Source organism: Diabrotica virgifera, chromosome 2 (genome assembly GCF_917563875.1).
Source record: "Diabrotica virgifera virgifera chromosome 2, PGI_DIABVI_V3a".
Taxonomy (NCBI): Eukaryota; Metazoa; Arthropoda; class Insecta; order Coleoptera; family Chrysomelidae; genus Diabrotica; species Diabrotica virgifera.
The window spans coordinates 16,369,396-16,385,760 of NC_065444.1; the positions used below are offsets into that span (position 1 = coordinate 16,369,396).

At 34.0% G+C, this 16,365-nt stretch overlaps 1 protein-coding gene across 1 annotated transcript in view; it reads right to left on the reverse strand.

Moving 5' to 3' along the window:
- Positions 1–16,365, reverse strand: part of LOC114337054 (protein Wnt-1) — a 184,273-nt gene that overhangs the window by 45,301 nt on the left and 122,607 nt on the right. The window contains exon 3 of the mRNA XM_050643427.1: positions 8,602–8,909. Within this exon, the coding sequence (XP_050499384.1) occupies positions 8,602–8,909 (308 nt within the window). The remainder of the gene's footprint in view (positions 1–8,601; positions 8,910–16,365) is intronic.

The following is a 16,365-nucleotide window of genomic DNA, read 5'->3' on the forward strand; positions in this document are numbered from 1 at the left end:
ATTGGGTTTTTTTTTAGTTTCAAAACTTTGTTTTTGCTATGCTGACTATGGCGGAATTCATTATACTTATAGTCCAGAAAGCCACTTCGCATCCGCTAGGAAAAATATTCTGATTCGGATTTTTTGCACAATCTTACTCAAAAAGGACTCCTTTTAACAAATTCGCATGTTGCCAGGACCAAAAGGTGGTCACAAATTTTTTAAACGTTTTTTTTTTGTTTTTTTCCTAAACTTATTTTTTTTTTGTATGGAAAAAAGTTTTTTTAGGTTTTTTGGATCATTCCAAACAGAAAAGGTCTTCAGTGCCTTTTCTCTAAAAATGATAGTTTTTGACATATAAGCGATTAAAAATTGAAAAATTGCGAAATCGGCCATTTTTAACCCTCAAGAACTATGTGAAACACTGAAAATTTGAATGTTGCCAAGGTAGGTAGATATTCTTTAAACATCGATTGATGAAGAGTTTTTTGCAATACAATATTCAAAACTCCTTTGTTTTTTAATTGCTAATCAAGCGTGCGCGACACTATTTTCCACCGACAGTATGGTGCAAATGAAAGGAATAAATTCGTTATTTCGTAAACTGGCGACTTTAAGAAAAAATTCCGAAACAGGTCGATTTCTATTTTTAAGTTATGATATTGTGGCATATATGGTATACTAGTGACGTCATCCGTCTGGGCGTGATAACGTAATCGATGATTTTTTAAATGAGAATAGGGGTCGTGTGGTAGCTCATTTGAAAGGTTCTTCAATTGTCTATTCAGTAATGTAAACATTTACATAATTATTTATACAGGGTGTCCTTCTACTTCTTCTTGGTCAAATAATTTAATTTATTAAAATTTTTTTGGACACCCTGTATTAATAATTATGTAAATGTTTATATTACTGAATAGAGATTTGAAGAACCTTTCAAATGAACTAGCACACGACCCCTATTATCATTTAAAAAAATCATCGATCACGTCATCACGTCCAGATGGATGACGTTACTAGTATACCATATATGCCACAATATCATAACTTAAAAATAAAAATCGACCTGTTTCGGGATTTTTCCTTAAAGTCACCGGTTTACGAAATAACGAATTTATTCCTTTCATTTGCACCATACTGTCGGTGGAAAATAGTGTCGCGCACGCTTGATTAGCAATTAAAAAACAAAGGAGTTTTGAATATTGTATTGCAAAAAACTCTTCGGGATTTCATCAATCGATGTTTAAATAATATCTACTTACCTCGGCAACATTAAAATTTTCAGTTTTTCACCTAGTTTTTGAGGGTTAAAAATGGCCGATTTCGCAATTTTTCAAATTTTAATCGTTTATATGTAAAACACTATCAATTTTAGAGAAAAGTCACTAAAGACCTTTTCTGTTTGGAATGATCCAAAAACCCTAAAAAAAACTTTTTTCCATGCAAAAAAACATAATTTTAGGAAAAAAACAAAAAAAACGTTTAAAAAATTTTTGACCATCTTTTGGTCCTGGCAACATGGCAATATTGTTAAAAGGAGTCCTTTTTGAGTAAGATTGTGCAAAAAATCCGAATCAGAATATTTTCCTAGCGGATGCGCAGTGGCTTTCTGGACTACTAGGTTTGGTGTTTTTCTAGCTGTTTATTAATCTCACGATTTATCTGATTTTCAAAATATCTGCTATTACAGAATTTCTAGGAGACGAGTATTAGGTTTCTTCTGAGTTGAAGGAGCTGTGTCTGCACTTGGATATGATTTTGCAAAAGTAATACTGTTTCTAAACCTCCAATTAATGATAATGTTGTCAATTTGACTAACTATCTTTCTTTTTTGATCAGCTGGAGATTTCCAGGTATATCGTCGTCTTTTAAGTTGCTAAAACAAAGTATTTGCTATAATGCGTTTCTCTTCTTGGCACATCTATCAGAAATGGATTTTTGGAGAAGATCAGAAGGAAGATCGAGAAGAGACAGGATTACCAACGAACGTACTAGAGAAATAATGGGAATCAAATAAACAATCACGGATGACTGAACAACAACACAACCTATCTGGTTCTCACATATACAGAGCATGGATGAACAACGAATACCAAAGGCGATATTAAAATGGCAACCAGAAGGAAATAGACAAAGAGTTGAGAGAAAGAAACAGAAGAGGAGCTATGGAACAACCTGACGTAATGATAATTGGAAGTCAGAACTGTATTAATCTGTGTCGCCTTTCTATCCTGTCTACAAGTTCATACTTTTCGGTTATATTTTGTGTGCTTTCAGAACCAACTTTGTAGTTGAAGTCTCCCATAATAATGCTAGTTTCATGTTTTTGTGGGCTTCATGGGGTTCCTATCTTGCGAATATTCCGTATGTTACGCCGCTGGAAATCACGGAAAATAAATGGTACGATATAACGGCCCAGAGGACTTCTTTTTCTTCGCGTTTGCCTTAAAAGTCGTCAATTTAAATCGTGTTTTGCAAGTAAAATATAAGGATGTGGCCGACTGCAGACTTTACTCGACTTTGCGGGAATTAGAAAATTTTACGTAATGGGTGTGCATGACTTTCGAGAACGGTCATTAACATATTTTGTCATTCCATTCACTCTTTTCTTCGCTGATGCTGATTTTCTCATTGTCGAGACTACTTCGTTTCTAACATCTGCTGTTAGGCACTCGACTCGACTCGACTTTGCAATACAAGGAAGATTGGAATCGTTGAAATAAATCATTAATTAAAAACTGCCTGTAATTGGCAATCTCTCAAGGATAATTAGACTCCGATACCGATGGGTTATTACACATTATTAAATTAAACACAAAAAAGTGAGAAAACACTGTTGAATTAATTGAAGAGTTACAATCTTAAACAAGAAAAAATGGGCGAACTAGAGATTGTTTTTGAAAAACCCAAACTCTTGTAACATTATAGTCGTCACATGTTTAAGACAGCTTATGTTTTATTTAGGTTAAGAGATGATACACCATTCCCATACGTACGTTTCGGTCTCTCAAAACAATCAGCCCTCATAGTTATTGTTACAAAATTGACGTTTCTATGATTTTAGGCACTAATGTTTAGTTTTAGTTGACTTTATTTATTTTTAATACCTTGCATCTAAGCAAATGAAAAACACTGAATTTATATCCTTTATTTTACAAACTACGATATCTAATTTATTTATTATACTAAATCTAATAATTTATCTAATTACAAATTCAAAAATATACCGCGCCCGTTACATATCAAAGTACACCGACGTTTTCAAATTCACAACTGAACTGCTAATTACAAAAACCTACTATTTATACAACATTCAATGTTCTAGAAATAAATAACATCTCGAATAGTATTTACAAGAAACAAGAAAGAAGTTACTCTAAAAGTCGAGCAGGAATAGAACATCATAAATCATAGAAAAGGTTACTTGGTAAACAACTAAAGCCGGGAGCTGAAAACAGTATGTGACGTAATTATGCCACATTATTTTAATAGTAAGACATGCATTTTCAACGTAGAAGACAAAACACTTCACAATAAGACAAATAACTCGCAAGTAAAGCTATTGCCAGCGTACTTCTTCTTCTTAACGTGTCCTATCATGTCCCCTTGACGTTCGCGATTAACATGGCGAAACTGTCTTTGTGTCGAGCTATTCTAAATAGTTGCTCTGTTTTCTTTTTTCCTATCCATTCCCTGATATTCTTCAACCAAGAGGCCTGTTTTCTACCAATTCCTCTGTGTTCTTCGATTTTACCCATCATAAATCATAATAAGTTGAAGAATATTATATCGATCTCCCCTTACTACATGTCCAAAATAGGCCACCTTTTTACATTACTTGATGTTATCAAGCAGCTCGCGAGTAGTATTTGCTCTCTTAAAGAATGCCACATTTGTCAGCTTAGCCGCCTGTATTTTTAGTGTACGTATGTGCCGCCACATTTCAAAAGCTTCCAAACGATTTATGGTGGATAATTTTAATGTCCATGCTTCGACACCGTATAAGAGGACTGACCAAATGTAACATTTAATCATGCGCTTTCGAAGTTGAAGTTGCAAGTTATCATTACAGAAGAATGACCTCATTTTTAAAAATGTCGTGTAGGCTATCTCGATTCTACATTTTACCTCTTGATCTGGATCTAGTTGTACGGTAATATGATTACCAAGATATTTAAAACTGGGTACTTTTTTAATTATATGTCCATCAACATATTATTATATAACCTTGAATCTTGATGTGTCCAAGGGCCAAACACCATGTATTTTGTTTTTGAACAGTTTATTCTTCAGTACAAATCATACACAATACAATACATGCATTGTAATCAATACATGTCATCACTTAAAATAACTGTATCGTCTGCATATCTCATTGTAATTATCAGAATTCCATTGACTTTCACGCCCCATTCCAAATTATGCAGCGCTTCTTTAAATATTCCATCTGAATATAAATTGAATAACAGTGGGGACAGTACAAAACCCTGTCTGACACCTCTTAGTATTTTACATATTTCTGTTGATTTTCCATTTATGCAAGCTACCGCTGTTTTACGCCAGTATAATTTTTCTATGATTCGTACGTCTTGACTATCAGTTCTTTTGTCCTTTAATATTTTAATTAATTTGTGATGCTGTACTCGATCAAAGGCCTTCTTATAGTCAATAAATATAGCAAGGATATTAATAGTATTTACTTTGATCTAGGAATTTCTGCAATAATACATTTAGTGCAAAGAGTGCGTCCCGGGTTCCCAGTCCATAGCTGAAGCCTGATTGTGTTTCTTCCTCGTCTTCTTCACATTTATCTTTGATTCTACTGTGGATTATACGTAGAAATATTTTACCAGCGTACTACATATTTACATTTTAGATTTATAAGGTGAGAAATTATAAAGAAAAACATAAAAAAATCTAAAAGAACATAAACTACCACAATACTAATGGAAGGATATTACCTTCTCCAATAGATTGGACAAGAAAAAAGTTAAAAAACAAGTTTTATGATATTTGCATTCCGTAGCATCCGTAGCATTCCGTAGTATTTTATCTGGTTGAACTAATATACATAAAAATTCAATCAATAATTAAAAGTGTTGAAAAAACAAGTCTTGGAAGGCAGTAACTCTTTTATGTGCGTAACCCGATGATATAACATAAAAATTTCTTCAATGTATTAAATGTAAGATGTAAGAAGTATATAAAAGGTCTTTTCATCGTTATCTAGTGTGAGAAAAAGGTTTGATTTATGCGAAAACCAGTGATTACTACCGGGTGGTCTTATTAAAATGTATAATCACTTTGCTCTTGACCACAAAGACCACACATTACTAATCAGTTTACATTTTGCTCACGGCATTTAAATTTCATTTTGATATTTTTATTAAGGCGATCATTCGGTAGTTTTATTGCGCATGTTTTTCATTAATCAGTGTCACTTTTTTCGTTGTGTGTAATAAATAGACCGTTTGTGAATACATTAAACAAGAAACAAGTCTTTGGAGGGTTGTCAATGGAAAATTTTATTATTACCTAATAGCTACCGCTATCTGTAAAAATATTAGTACATTTGGACGTTGAGAGGTGCCTCAAATTTTTTTGCAGAGATTGCTTGAAAATAACTCAAATAATAATATTTGAGTTATCCTCCCTCTCAAAAAGGTCCGGAACATTGTTTAACCAATCAAAATGTTAAAGAATTAAGGAAAAATTCGATTTTTTTCTTCGTTTTTTGATTATAACTTTAAACGTATTCATTTCCGAGAAAAGTTGTACTGACATAAAAGTTGCGTAATTAAATTTACTATAATATAGAATTGGTTAAAAATTTAATAAATAGTCACCCTTGTTCCAAAATAGCAATAATTGCGAAAAAACCATACAAAAACAAGTATTCGAATTTTATGTTTTTCAACCATTTATGCTACACTTAGTACCTTCATATTTCATATTTCACCCAGAAAAACTGTTAAATATTCATTTTTTCAAAATGTTACAGGACTGAAAATAAAGCAGATAGCAAGTTGAATTTTTTTGCGTATAGAAGTGTACTGTACCTTTCATTGGCAATTTGCAAAATTAGAAGGAATCGATTAACTACCACGGCGTCAGAAATTTTTTAAATAAACATTAATTATTGGTGCTACGCGCAGGACAGCGGATAGTTTGCTCTGATTGGGCATTCCAATGACCTTTGATAATGATCGATATATTTTAATTTTTATTACATTTCGATATAAATAAATACATTTGTTTATTGCAAAATAAAAACACATACTCAATCTTTTGAAATAACACTTTTTTTAGCAAAAACTTTCTTTGTTCATATATATATTGTAACTTAGAGAATAAAAGTTTATTATTTTTAACCATATGCAATTGTTTAAACAATATTTCACAAACAATAATAAAATTAGTTTGATTTTTGTGGAATTAAAATATTAAAATACAACAAAATATAGAGTAAGAAAATAATATATTAGATAAAGATTGGAAGAAATTTTGGTGGAAATCAACTTGTGTGAATCGAACACTGCTGTCCTGCGCGTAGCACCAAAAATTAATGTTTATTTATAAAATTTCCTGACGCCGTGGTAATCAATCGATTTTAATTTTGCAAATTGGAAATGAAAGATACAGTACACTTCTATAAACAAAAAAAATTAAAGATACAGTACACTTCCATAAACAAAAAAAATTCAACTTGCTATCTGCTTTATTTTCAGTCCTGCAACATTAAAAATAATGAATTTTTTTGCGAAAGCTGGATTGCAAAATTTATTTTGCAAAATCTATGAAACCGATCTTAATGAAATTTAGTGTTGTTTTACTATATAATAAAGTTTTTCTGGTTAAAATATGAAGGTCCTAAGTGTAGCGTAAATGGTTGAAGAACGTAAAATGCGAATACTTGTTTTTGTATGGTTTTTTTTCGCAATTATTGCTATTTTGCAACAAGGGTGACTATTTTTTAAATTTTTAACCAATTCTGTGTTGTAGGAAATTTAATTACACAACTTTTATGTTTTACAACTTTTCACAGAAATGAATACTTAGTTTTAAAGTTATAATCAAAGAACCAATAAAAAAATTAAATTTTTGCTTCATATTTTGACATTTTGATTATTTAAACAATGTTCCGGACCATTTTGAGTGGGAGGATAACTCAAATATTATTATTTGAGTTATTTTCAAGCAATTTCTGCAAAAAAATTTGAGTCACCTCTCAACGTCCATCTCAAAACAGATGCGCCCTGGACTATAATAAATATGATGTGAAAAGGAGTAATATTAGGTAAACCGAGAGGTGTCAATCTAAAAACTCAGTATACCGAGTTTACAAATTAGTTATCTCAAAAACAACGTAATGAAAATAAATGCAACGCTTGACTTATTTTCAGAAGCGCCTAATAGAATAATTATTATAAAATTTTGTTTTGTAGGAGTTTTATAATACGATCGAGCTTTACATGATGAAATACGTTATTTGAGTTATATAGAATATTTCTTTGAAAGAGTATTGCCCAAGAGTATATATCTCTTGGTATTGCCCTTGGCAGGAAGTTAACATAGAACTCCTATTTAGATGGTAGAGCTAAAAGAGCATATTATATTTCCTATGAAGAGTGTCGGCTAATGATTGGACGCACCAGGGATCTTTCGCCCAGGGTGATCGCCTGGATCTAAACTACTGTCACTAGGCCAATGCTAATTTACGGAGCTATTGCTTGGGTACCAAAAGAGCTACAGGCAACAGCGATCAACAAACTAAGCCATATTCAGCGACTTATCTAAATATAACAGGTGCCATGAAAAATGAAGTTGCTCATTGGAATCACCCCTTTAGACATATATATGTCAAAGAGGTAGCGCTGGAGAGCTAGATGCGCTACCCCTGCCACAGTCAGTTGTGAATCAATTAAACCTAAGTTTTTACTCGACAAGCCCCACAAAATCAAAACAAGACAACATAGGGAGTCAAACATTGCAAATGTGTATCGCATATACACCGGTGGCTCCAAAATGAAAGAACTCTCAGGATGCCGGATATACTCTAGCTAGTTCAGACGGAACCGGCTGGTATCTCCATAGCCGTAAAAGAGATATCCCGAAAAGGTGTAGCCGGTAAAACCATAATAATCTACACGGATAGCAGACAAGCGCTACTAACCTTCAATGGACTAAATGCCACATCAGGATTAGCGATGGAGTATCATGAGTCGCGCTTCCAAGCTTCGGATGGAATAACCAGGAGAAACCTACGCTTGATAGTTGGTTTTTTAACAGGTAATTGTCAACTAAGCAAACACCTCCACACACAAGGGGCTAGTAGACACACCTCTCTATGCAGTGCGTGAACGACAAGACGTAACTGTCGAGAATGTCTTATGTGAATAACCAGAGTTATCCTCATAGAGGAAATGTCTGCTGGTGACTTGTCCACCTTCCTGAAAATGGCAGGAAAGACAATGAGCTAAGGACGACAGCTGCTTGAAAGGATGCACAATGGGTCAACTGTTGATTTGTAGAAAGTAATTGGTATGTCTTGGAGTTATTGTACTTACTAAACTAGACAAGACTTCTTATATAGTTTTATTGCAAAAATACTAGAATACTCACCCATCGGCCAGCTTCATTATTGTGCAGATTAATCTTCTCCCTCAGCGACTTCCCGCGTTCTCCCGTATCCACAAATTCCCGACTGACATCAAATCCGAAGCCTATATTGTCAGAGCAGCCGCCCCATTCGAAGTCTCGTACATTGGTAACGGCTGCGGCATTGTTGCCATTAGCGAAAACCTGAGGTCTTCCTTTGTAGTGCGTGTCGCAGTTGCAGGTGTCGATGGTGCCTTCGCTGCAGGCTCTGGCTATAGCGTGGGTGACGGCTGCTGAGGTTATAGCGTAGATAAAAGCTGTTTCTCTGCAACCTGCAACCAAAAAATTAACAATATCAGGAAAAATACTCAAATAAATATGAACTAAGTGCTGTTTAGAGCAACCAACCGTGATCTCCAATGTCGCCAGACACTACTCTTATGGGTTTCTCAATCTGGGGCATACTCAAGAACAGAGTTCTTGCGCATAGACCGAAAACGTCGATGATCTGAAACATTGGACAACAATAGAGATATACATATTCGCATTATTATTTCGATCATATATAATAAGCGAGTCTTCTACAGCTGACGCCGCTTCTCTCATCCTAATTTCCAGCGTTTTCTGTCGAAGCAATCTTCAGTTTTTAGATCTCTGGCGGTCATTGGATCCTCGACATCTTCTATCCAGGATCGTCTTGGTCTACCTCGTTTTCTTCTTGTGGGTGGAGTCCATTTTTCTATTTTTTTGGCCATCTACTTTCAGGCATTCTCTGAAGCTGTCCATACCAGTTGAGTCTTTTGGCTTCGATTGTGTCTATTATATCTAGATCGATTTCCATTTCTCTCCTAATATCGTCGCTTCTCACCCTATCAAGTTTAGTGAACCGGCAACATCGTCTCCAATAGTTCATTTCCATGGGCTTAATTTTTGATTTATTTCTTTGGTTTATTGCCCAGAGTTCGGCGCCATACAAACCAATAATTTCTATTATTGTTTTATATATTCTTCGATTTTATATATATTTCGATCAAAAAAGGTTATTTGAAGGATATTGAGATGAAGGATGAACATTTTGAAGACCTAAATACAGAATTATCTAAACAGGTGCTTTCACTGTCTGGGATCCATTCTTACGCGTTATTTTTTACGACTATGAATTCGATTGTTATTCATGGGAAACAGTATATAATATAAATAAAAATTCAAAAAATGGAGAAAACAGCCAATAAAAGACAGTCAATACAAACAAACAAAAAAAAAACAATCAACAGAAAAGCCACAAAAAATTATAATTATTCTCAAGCATGCAACAGAAATGGAACATAACGTATGCATACCTACTTTTCAATGACTTTCTTGTAAATCATTTGTTTTAATTACCACCGCAAAATGTGGACCATCCTCGCTAAATATAACTGACTCAAGCAAGACCTTTCAAATGAGGTTATTATCTGATGTATAATCATTCCCAATTATAATAATTTTACAAAATGGTGTTCGTCCGTCATTTTAAATTGTTCTCATTACAACGTCATCAACACAATACGCAGGTGCCTTAGTTTTGTTAACTAAAAATGTATCAACATCATTTTTATGGTTGAGAAACGTATAAATATTAGAAAAAAAACTGGGAATTCAACCGAAACATACATCACATTTTAGTAGATTTCCAGAAGACTGTGGCCAACAATGCTAAAGATCGGAATAAGAAAATTAGTGACAGAACATCGATGCCATTTAGTATAACATCAGGACTTAGACAAGGAGACCTCTTATCACCATTGGTATTTAATTCAGCCTTAGAATATGCAATAAGTAAAACATCATCTGAGCTGAGTTGATAGGAGGATTTGCGGATAGAGGATCATAACTATTGTTGGCCTTTGCTGATGATCTAGATGCCCCATCTAGACCCATTCTACAAAATACGTGAGAGAGGTTTTTCCACAACTCAAGGAGAAAACAGGTAGTCTAGGTCTTCGAGAATGAAGAGTAAAGGCTCTTCTAAATGAAGAGAAGTTGAACATGCTAGTAACCAAAAAGTCAAGACCACGAGTTGGGCAGAACATAACTATTAATGATCACAACTTCGGAGTATAGTAAAAGACTTTAAATATCGGGAGGCGGTAATCACAGATATTCACCGGTTCCGTGACATCTCGTAACGCGACAGTTCGTAACCGGACAGTTGGTAACGGACAATTCGTAACAGCGACAGTTCGTAACGGCGACAGTTCGTAACTATACAATTCGTAACGTCCAAATTGAATTATTCTGTTTATTGCTGTTAACATGGAAACTAACTGTTATTACAGTTATAAATGGAATTATGTTTATCAATTTAACGAATCAGTATCAGGATAAACATTTTTAAGGCATTTCATATTTTGTGTTTCAGAATATAATAAAAGTATTTAAACCAAGTATTAAAGTATTACAAGCCATCCCTTTTATCAACTATAACCGTTGATTGAATGCCCCAAAGCTATTACCAATCACAAGGTTTATTATAATAACAGGTAATTATAATCTTTTCTTTACAAAATGTTTATTTAAAAAGTTTGGAATGTCTAAAGACAGTTGTCAGATTAAAGATTTCAGGAATTAAGTACTTCATTATACCTTTGTCTAGGCATATGCAAATTTAAGGAACAATAAGAGGAATAAACTTTTAAGAATATTGTTAAAAGTTTGTATGTATTTAAATATTTGTTTGTGTTTAAAGACTTTTAATATACACTGAAACACGAAATATAAAATGTGTTAAACATATTTATCCCCGTACTGATTCGTTAAATTGATAAACATAATTTCAATTATAACTGTAATAACAGTTAATTTCCACGTTAACAAAAATAAACAGAATAATTCAATTTGGACGTTACGAATTTGTATAGCTACGAACTGTCGCCGTTACCAAGTGTCGCCGTTATGAACTGTCGCTGTTACGAATTGTCCGTTACCAACTGTCCGGTTACGAACTGTCGCGTTACGAGGTGTCTAGTCACGATATTCACCACATAGAAAGAGCAAGAATAGCTCAGTGGCGGATCTATGCATTTGCCTTGGAAGGGGAAATTTGCCGTAGGGGGAACTTCCAATAAAACACCAACCAAAAGCCATAAAACAGATAAACCAAACTGCATAAAAGACAGAAATAATAACATATGCATTAAGTTTCCATAATTTTCGCTAATCTATCTGGTTCCATGCGGTTTACATGTTTGTTCCAGTTTTTCTTTCTTGTTTTTATAAACCTGTTAATATTTTGAATTTTGCATCGTTCTCGTATGCTGCTGTTGCTTTGTCGGTGTCTTAATGATATCCCCGCTATTGATTATAATACTTTCATTTCGATAATGTTGATTTATTGTTTCGTCTTTCTTGTATCGGTCCTTGTCTCCGCTGCATATGTTAGGATAGGTCTTACTATTGTCTTGTATACTTTTATTTTGCTTTCCGTGGTCAGATATTTGTTTCTCCATATGGTTTCTCGGAGGCAACCACTTACCCTTGCTGCTTTTGTTGCTTATGTTGTGGTCTTTGTTCTTATATTGCTGTCACTAGTGATCTCTACTCCTAGGTAATTGAATTTCATTACTTGTTCTACAATTTTGCCGTCTATTTCTAACTTGCAGCTACGCGGCTCTTTACTTATCACTATACATTTAGTTTTTTCTACTGATATTCTCATATTAAGTTTGTTTGCTGTGATATTGAAAGTGTGGAGCTGCCTTTGTAGGTCATCCTCGTTATCAGCAATTAGTACTGCATCATCGGCATAGCGTAGTATCGTGATTTTATGCGCTCCGCATAAAATCATAAGCATAGAAACATAAAAAAAATTATTGACTATTCGTGTATTGTTCCCGCGAATGCATATGTTTGCAAATTTTCATTCATTTGCATTGGAGAAAAGGCAGTCAAATTAACGTCTAAAGATTTGACGCAAACTATTGAACTAAATAAAAGCAATAGACTTTTGATTTTTCATTTAAAAAAAAAGCGTTTAAATAGAAGGTATTATCGTCAGAATTTAATTCCATTCTTTAATTTAGATATGTTCATTCACCCTGTACTATTTTTCTTGCTCTCCGAGTAAATTCAAACCATCTCATTGAATTCAAGTACCCATTCTATATCCACAAATGTGAAAATAATAATAAATCGTCATTGCGCTTGTCAAGGGCAATTACAATTCTTTACAAATCGTAATATATCCCCCATTATTACCTGAACCGTGTCCGATCAACACTGTTCATCTGGCTAAAGCCCATCGCAGCTACCGTGCAAGAATACCTAAGAATACCTGGTTATAAATCTGTAATGCAGAGAATACTACAGTTGCACTATTGTAACACTTAATTTTTAGTAGTTGCTCAATAAAATCGCATTAAGCCGTGAAGCTGTTAGGAGCTATTGTAAGTTGGGACTTTAATGCTCGACGTAGGCATTACACAATTATTCTGGAATAGCCAATGGTCGTTATCGGGCATTTTTAACAGAATTATATGCATTAATAGATTTATGGGGCGTATTGTATAGGTTTTGTCATGGGGCAATATGTAATCACGTCTTAGGTAGTTTTGATACAAAAAATTATTATTAATTACATATTTAATAACTAATTGTATTTTATTTTGTATAATACAATAAAACAATCTTCTTCTTCTTCAGGTGCCATCTCCGGCTACGGAGGTTGGCAGTCATCATCATAGATATTTTAATTTTTGAGGCAGTAGCTCTAAATAGTTGTTTTGAGCTGCATCCAAACCATTCCCTCAGGTTCTTCAGCCATGAAATTGGTCTTCTTCCGATGCTTCTTCTGCCATCTATCTTTCCTTGCATTATGAGTCGCAGGATGCCATACTTCTCGCCCCGCATCACATGTTCGAGATACTGTAGTTTTCTTTCTTTAATTGTAAGTTCAACTTCCTTCTCTTTACCTGTTCTTCTCAGTACTTCGTTGTTCGTAACTCTATCTACCCAGGAAACCCTCATAATTCTTCTATAGGTCCACATTTCAAAGGCGTCAAGTCGTCTCATTGTCTCTACATTTAACGTCCATGATTCCAATCCATAGTATAGTACACTGTATACGTAACATTTTGTTCGGCGTACTTTAAGAGCTAATGTTAAATCTGCTACGTAGGACCTTTTTCATTTTCATAAAATTAGATCGTGCTTTTTCGATTCTGACTTTGATTTCTGCAGTGTAGTCATTATTTTCTGTTATAAGTGTTCCTAGGTAAGTGTGCTTTTTTACTCTTTCGATCTGTTGGCCCTCTACTATTAAGATTTCGTTAGTATTATGGTTGTTTTTACTAATTTTCGTAAACTTCGTCTTTTTGATATTAAGAGAGTCCGTACTCCCTACTACACCTTACTGTTTTACTCATGAGTCTTTGCAGGTCTTGTAAACTATCGGCTATTATTACTGTATCATCTGCATATCTAATGTTGTTAACTAAGACTTCATTTACTCTTATGCCGACTGTTTCATCTTCCAGAGTTTCTCGCATTACCTCTTCAGAAAAAGCGTTAAATAATAGAGGTGATAGTATGCAGCCTTGCCTGACTCCTCTCTTTATTTCCATTTCTTCAGATGTTTCTTTTTCAATTCTTACTATTGCTCGCTGATTGTAATAGAGGTGTGTTATTGGTCTTAAATTTTTTTCATCTAGGTTTTTAGTTTTCAGAATTTCCATGAGTCGATCATGTTTTACTTTATCAAACGCTTTATTGTAGTCTATAAAACAGACGTAAAGAGGACGGTTAACATCCAAACATCTCTGTGTCAGCACGTCGAAGGAGAATAATGCCTCTCTGGTACCCATACCATTGCGGAACCCATATTGAGTGTCACTAATATCCAGCTCCAGTTTAGAGTGTATTCTGGCGTGGATAATTTTCAGCAGAATTTTCAAGGTATGTGACATTAAGCTTATGGTTCGGTAGTCACTGCATTCTTTGGCATTCATTTTCTTTGGCAAACACACAAATGCTGATGTCAACATTTCTCTAGGGATGATTCCCGTAGTATAGATAGCGTTGAACAGTTCCACTATTATGTCCAGGTTTTTCTCGTTGACCAACTTTATCAGCTCGCTATGTAATTCATCTGGACCAGCAGATTTATTGGGTTTCAAAGAGTCTTGCCTGACTGATTTGGTTATCTGATTTGGTTATCTCTGGGCCCACATCTCCGGTTTGGCTATCTACGGATGTACTAGCTTCTCTCTGGTCATGAAATAGTTCCTCGATGTACTCTTTCCTTCGTCGTAGTTTTCGTTATGTCTCCATAATAAAACAGTAATATGATACAAAATTATTATACAAAGTATAGCTACACTACTACAGGCAACAATCACTGTCAAATTACATACTAACAGTAATCGCATAAAAATAGAACGGGAGGTTAGACAAAGAGACCCAATGTCACCTAAAATTTTTAATACGATGCTAGAACATGATTTTAAGAATTTGGATTGGCTGACAAAGGGAATAAATATAGATAGAGAATATCTAAATAAGTTACGTTTCACTGATGATATAGTCTTAATAGCTGAGGCTATAGGAATGACAAACGAGATGATGCAGGAACTCCTTGAAGCTACAGAAAATGTAGGTCTAACAAAAATAATGCCAAATTTGGTACCCAACCAGAACATCAGTATTGGTGGGAAAGAAATTGAACTCGTAGATAGATATAAATACCTCGGACATGAAATTATGATTGGCAAGGATAACCAGACCCCTGAACTGAAGAGAAGAATTGGTCTTGGACATAGAAAACTGAAAGAAACTTTTGAAAGTGAGCTGCCCACATGCCTGAAGAGAAAAATTTTATTTTTTATTTGATCATTCCTTACAGTTACAAAGCCTCTACCAAAAATATATCCGTTCCCACCTCTATACATCGTTATAAATAAATTTTGCAATCTAGCTTTTGCAAAAAAAAATTATTTTTTCAAAATGTTGCAGTACTGACAATAAAGCAGATAGCAACTTGATTTTTTTACATATAGAAGAAAGGTACAGTATTCTTCTATACGTAAAAATAAATTCAACTTGCTGTCTGCTTTATTTTCAGTTCTGCAACATTTTGAAAAAATTAATTTTTTTGCGAAAGTTGGATTGCAAAATTTATCTTGCAAAATCTATTGAACCGATCTGAATGAAATTCACAGTATTGTTTTATTATATGATATAGTTTTTCTGGGTAAAATTATGAAGGTACTAAGTGTAGCATAAACGGTTGAAAAACGTAAAATGCGAATACTTGTTTTTTATGATTTTTTCGCAATTATTGCTATTTTGCAACAAGGGACAATTTTTAAAATTTTTAACTAATCCCATATTGTAGAAAATTTAATTACGCAACTTTTATGTCAGTACAACTTTTCTCGAAAATGAATACTTTTAAGTTATAATCAAAAAATGAAGAAAAAAATCGAATTTTTCCTTCATTTTTTGACATTTTGATTATTTAAACAATGTTCTGGACCTTTTTGAGTGGGAGGATAACTCAAATATTATTATATGAGTTATTTTCAAGCAATTTCTGCAAACAAATATGAGTCACCTCTCACCTCTCAACGTCCAAATTAATGTTACTAATATTTTTACAGATGCGCCCTGGTCTATAGGTACGTGTCTTGTTGCCGTTTGCAGATCACCGCTCGGCAGATTGTTTATCTGCCGTACTTGACATTCAAATAAATACGGGGAATGTATAATTGGTTGCCTATCGGCTAATATTCCATAGCTTCTAATTACAAGCAA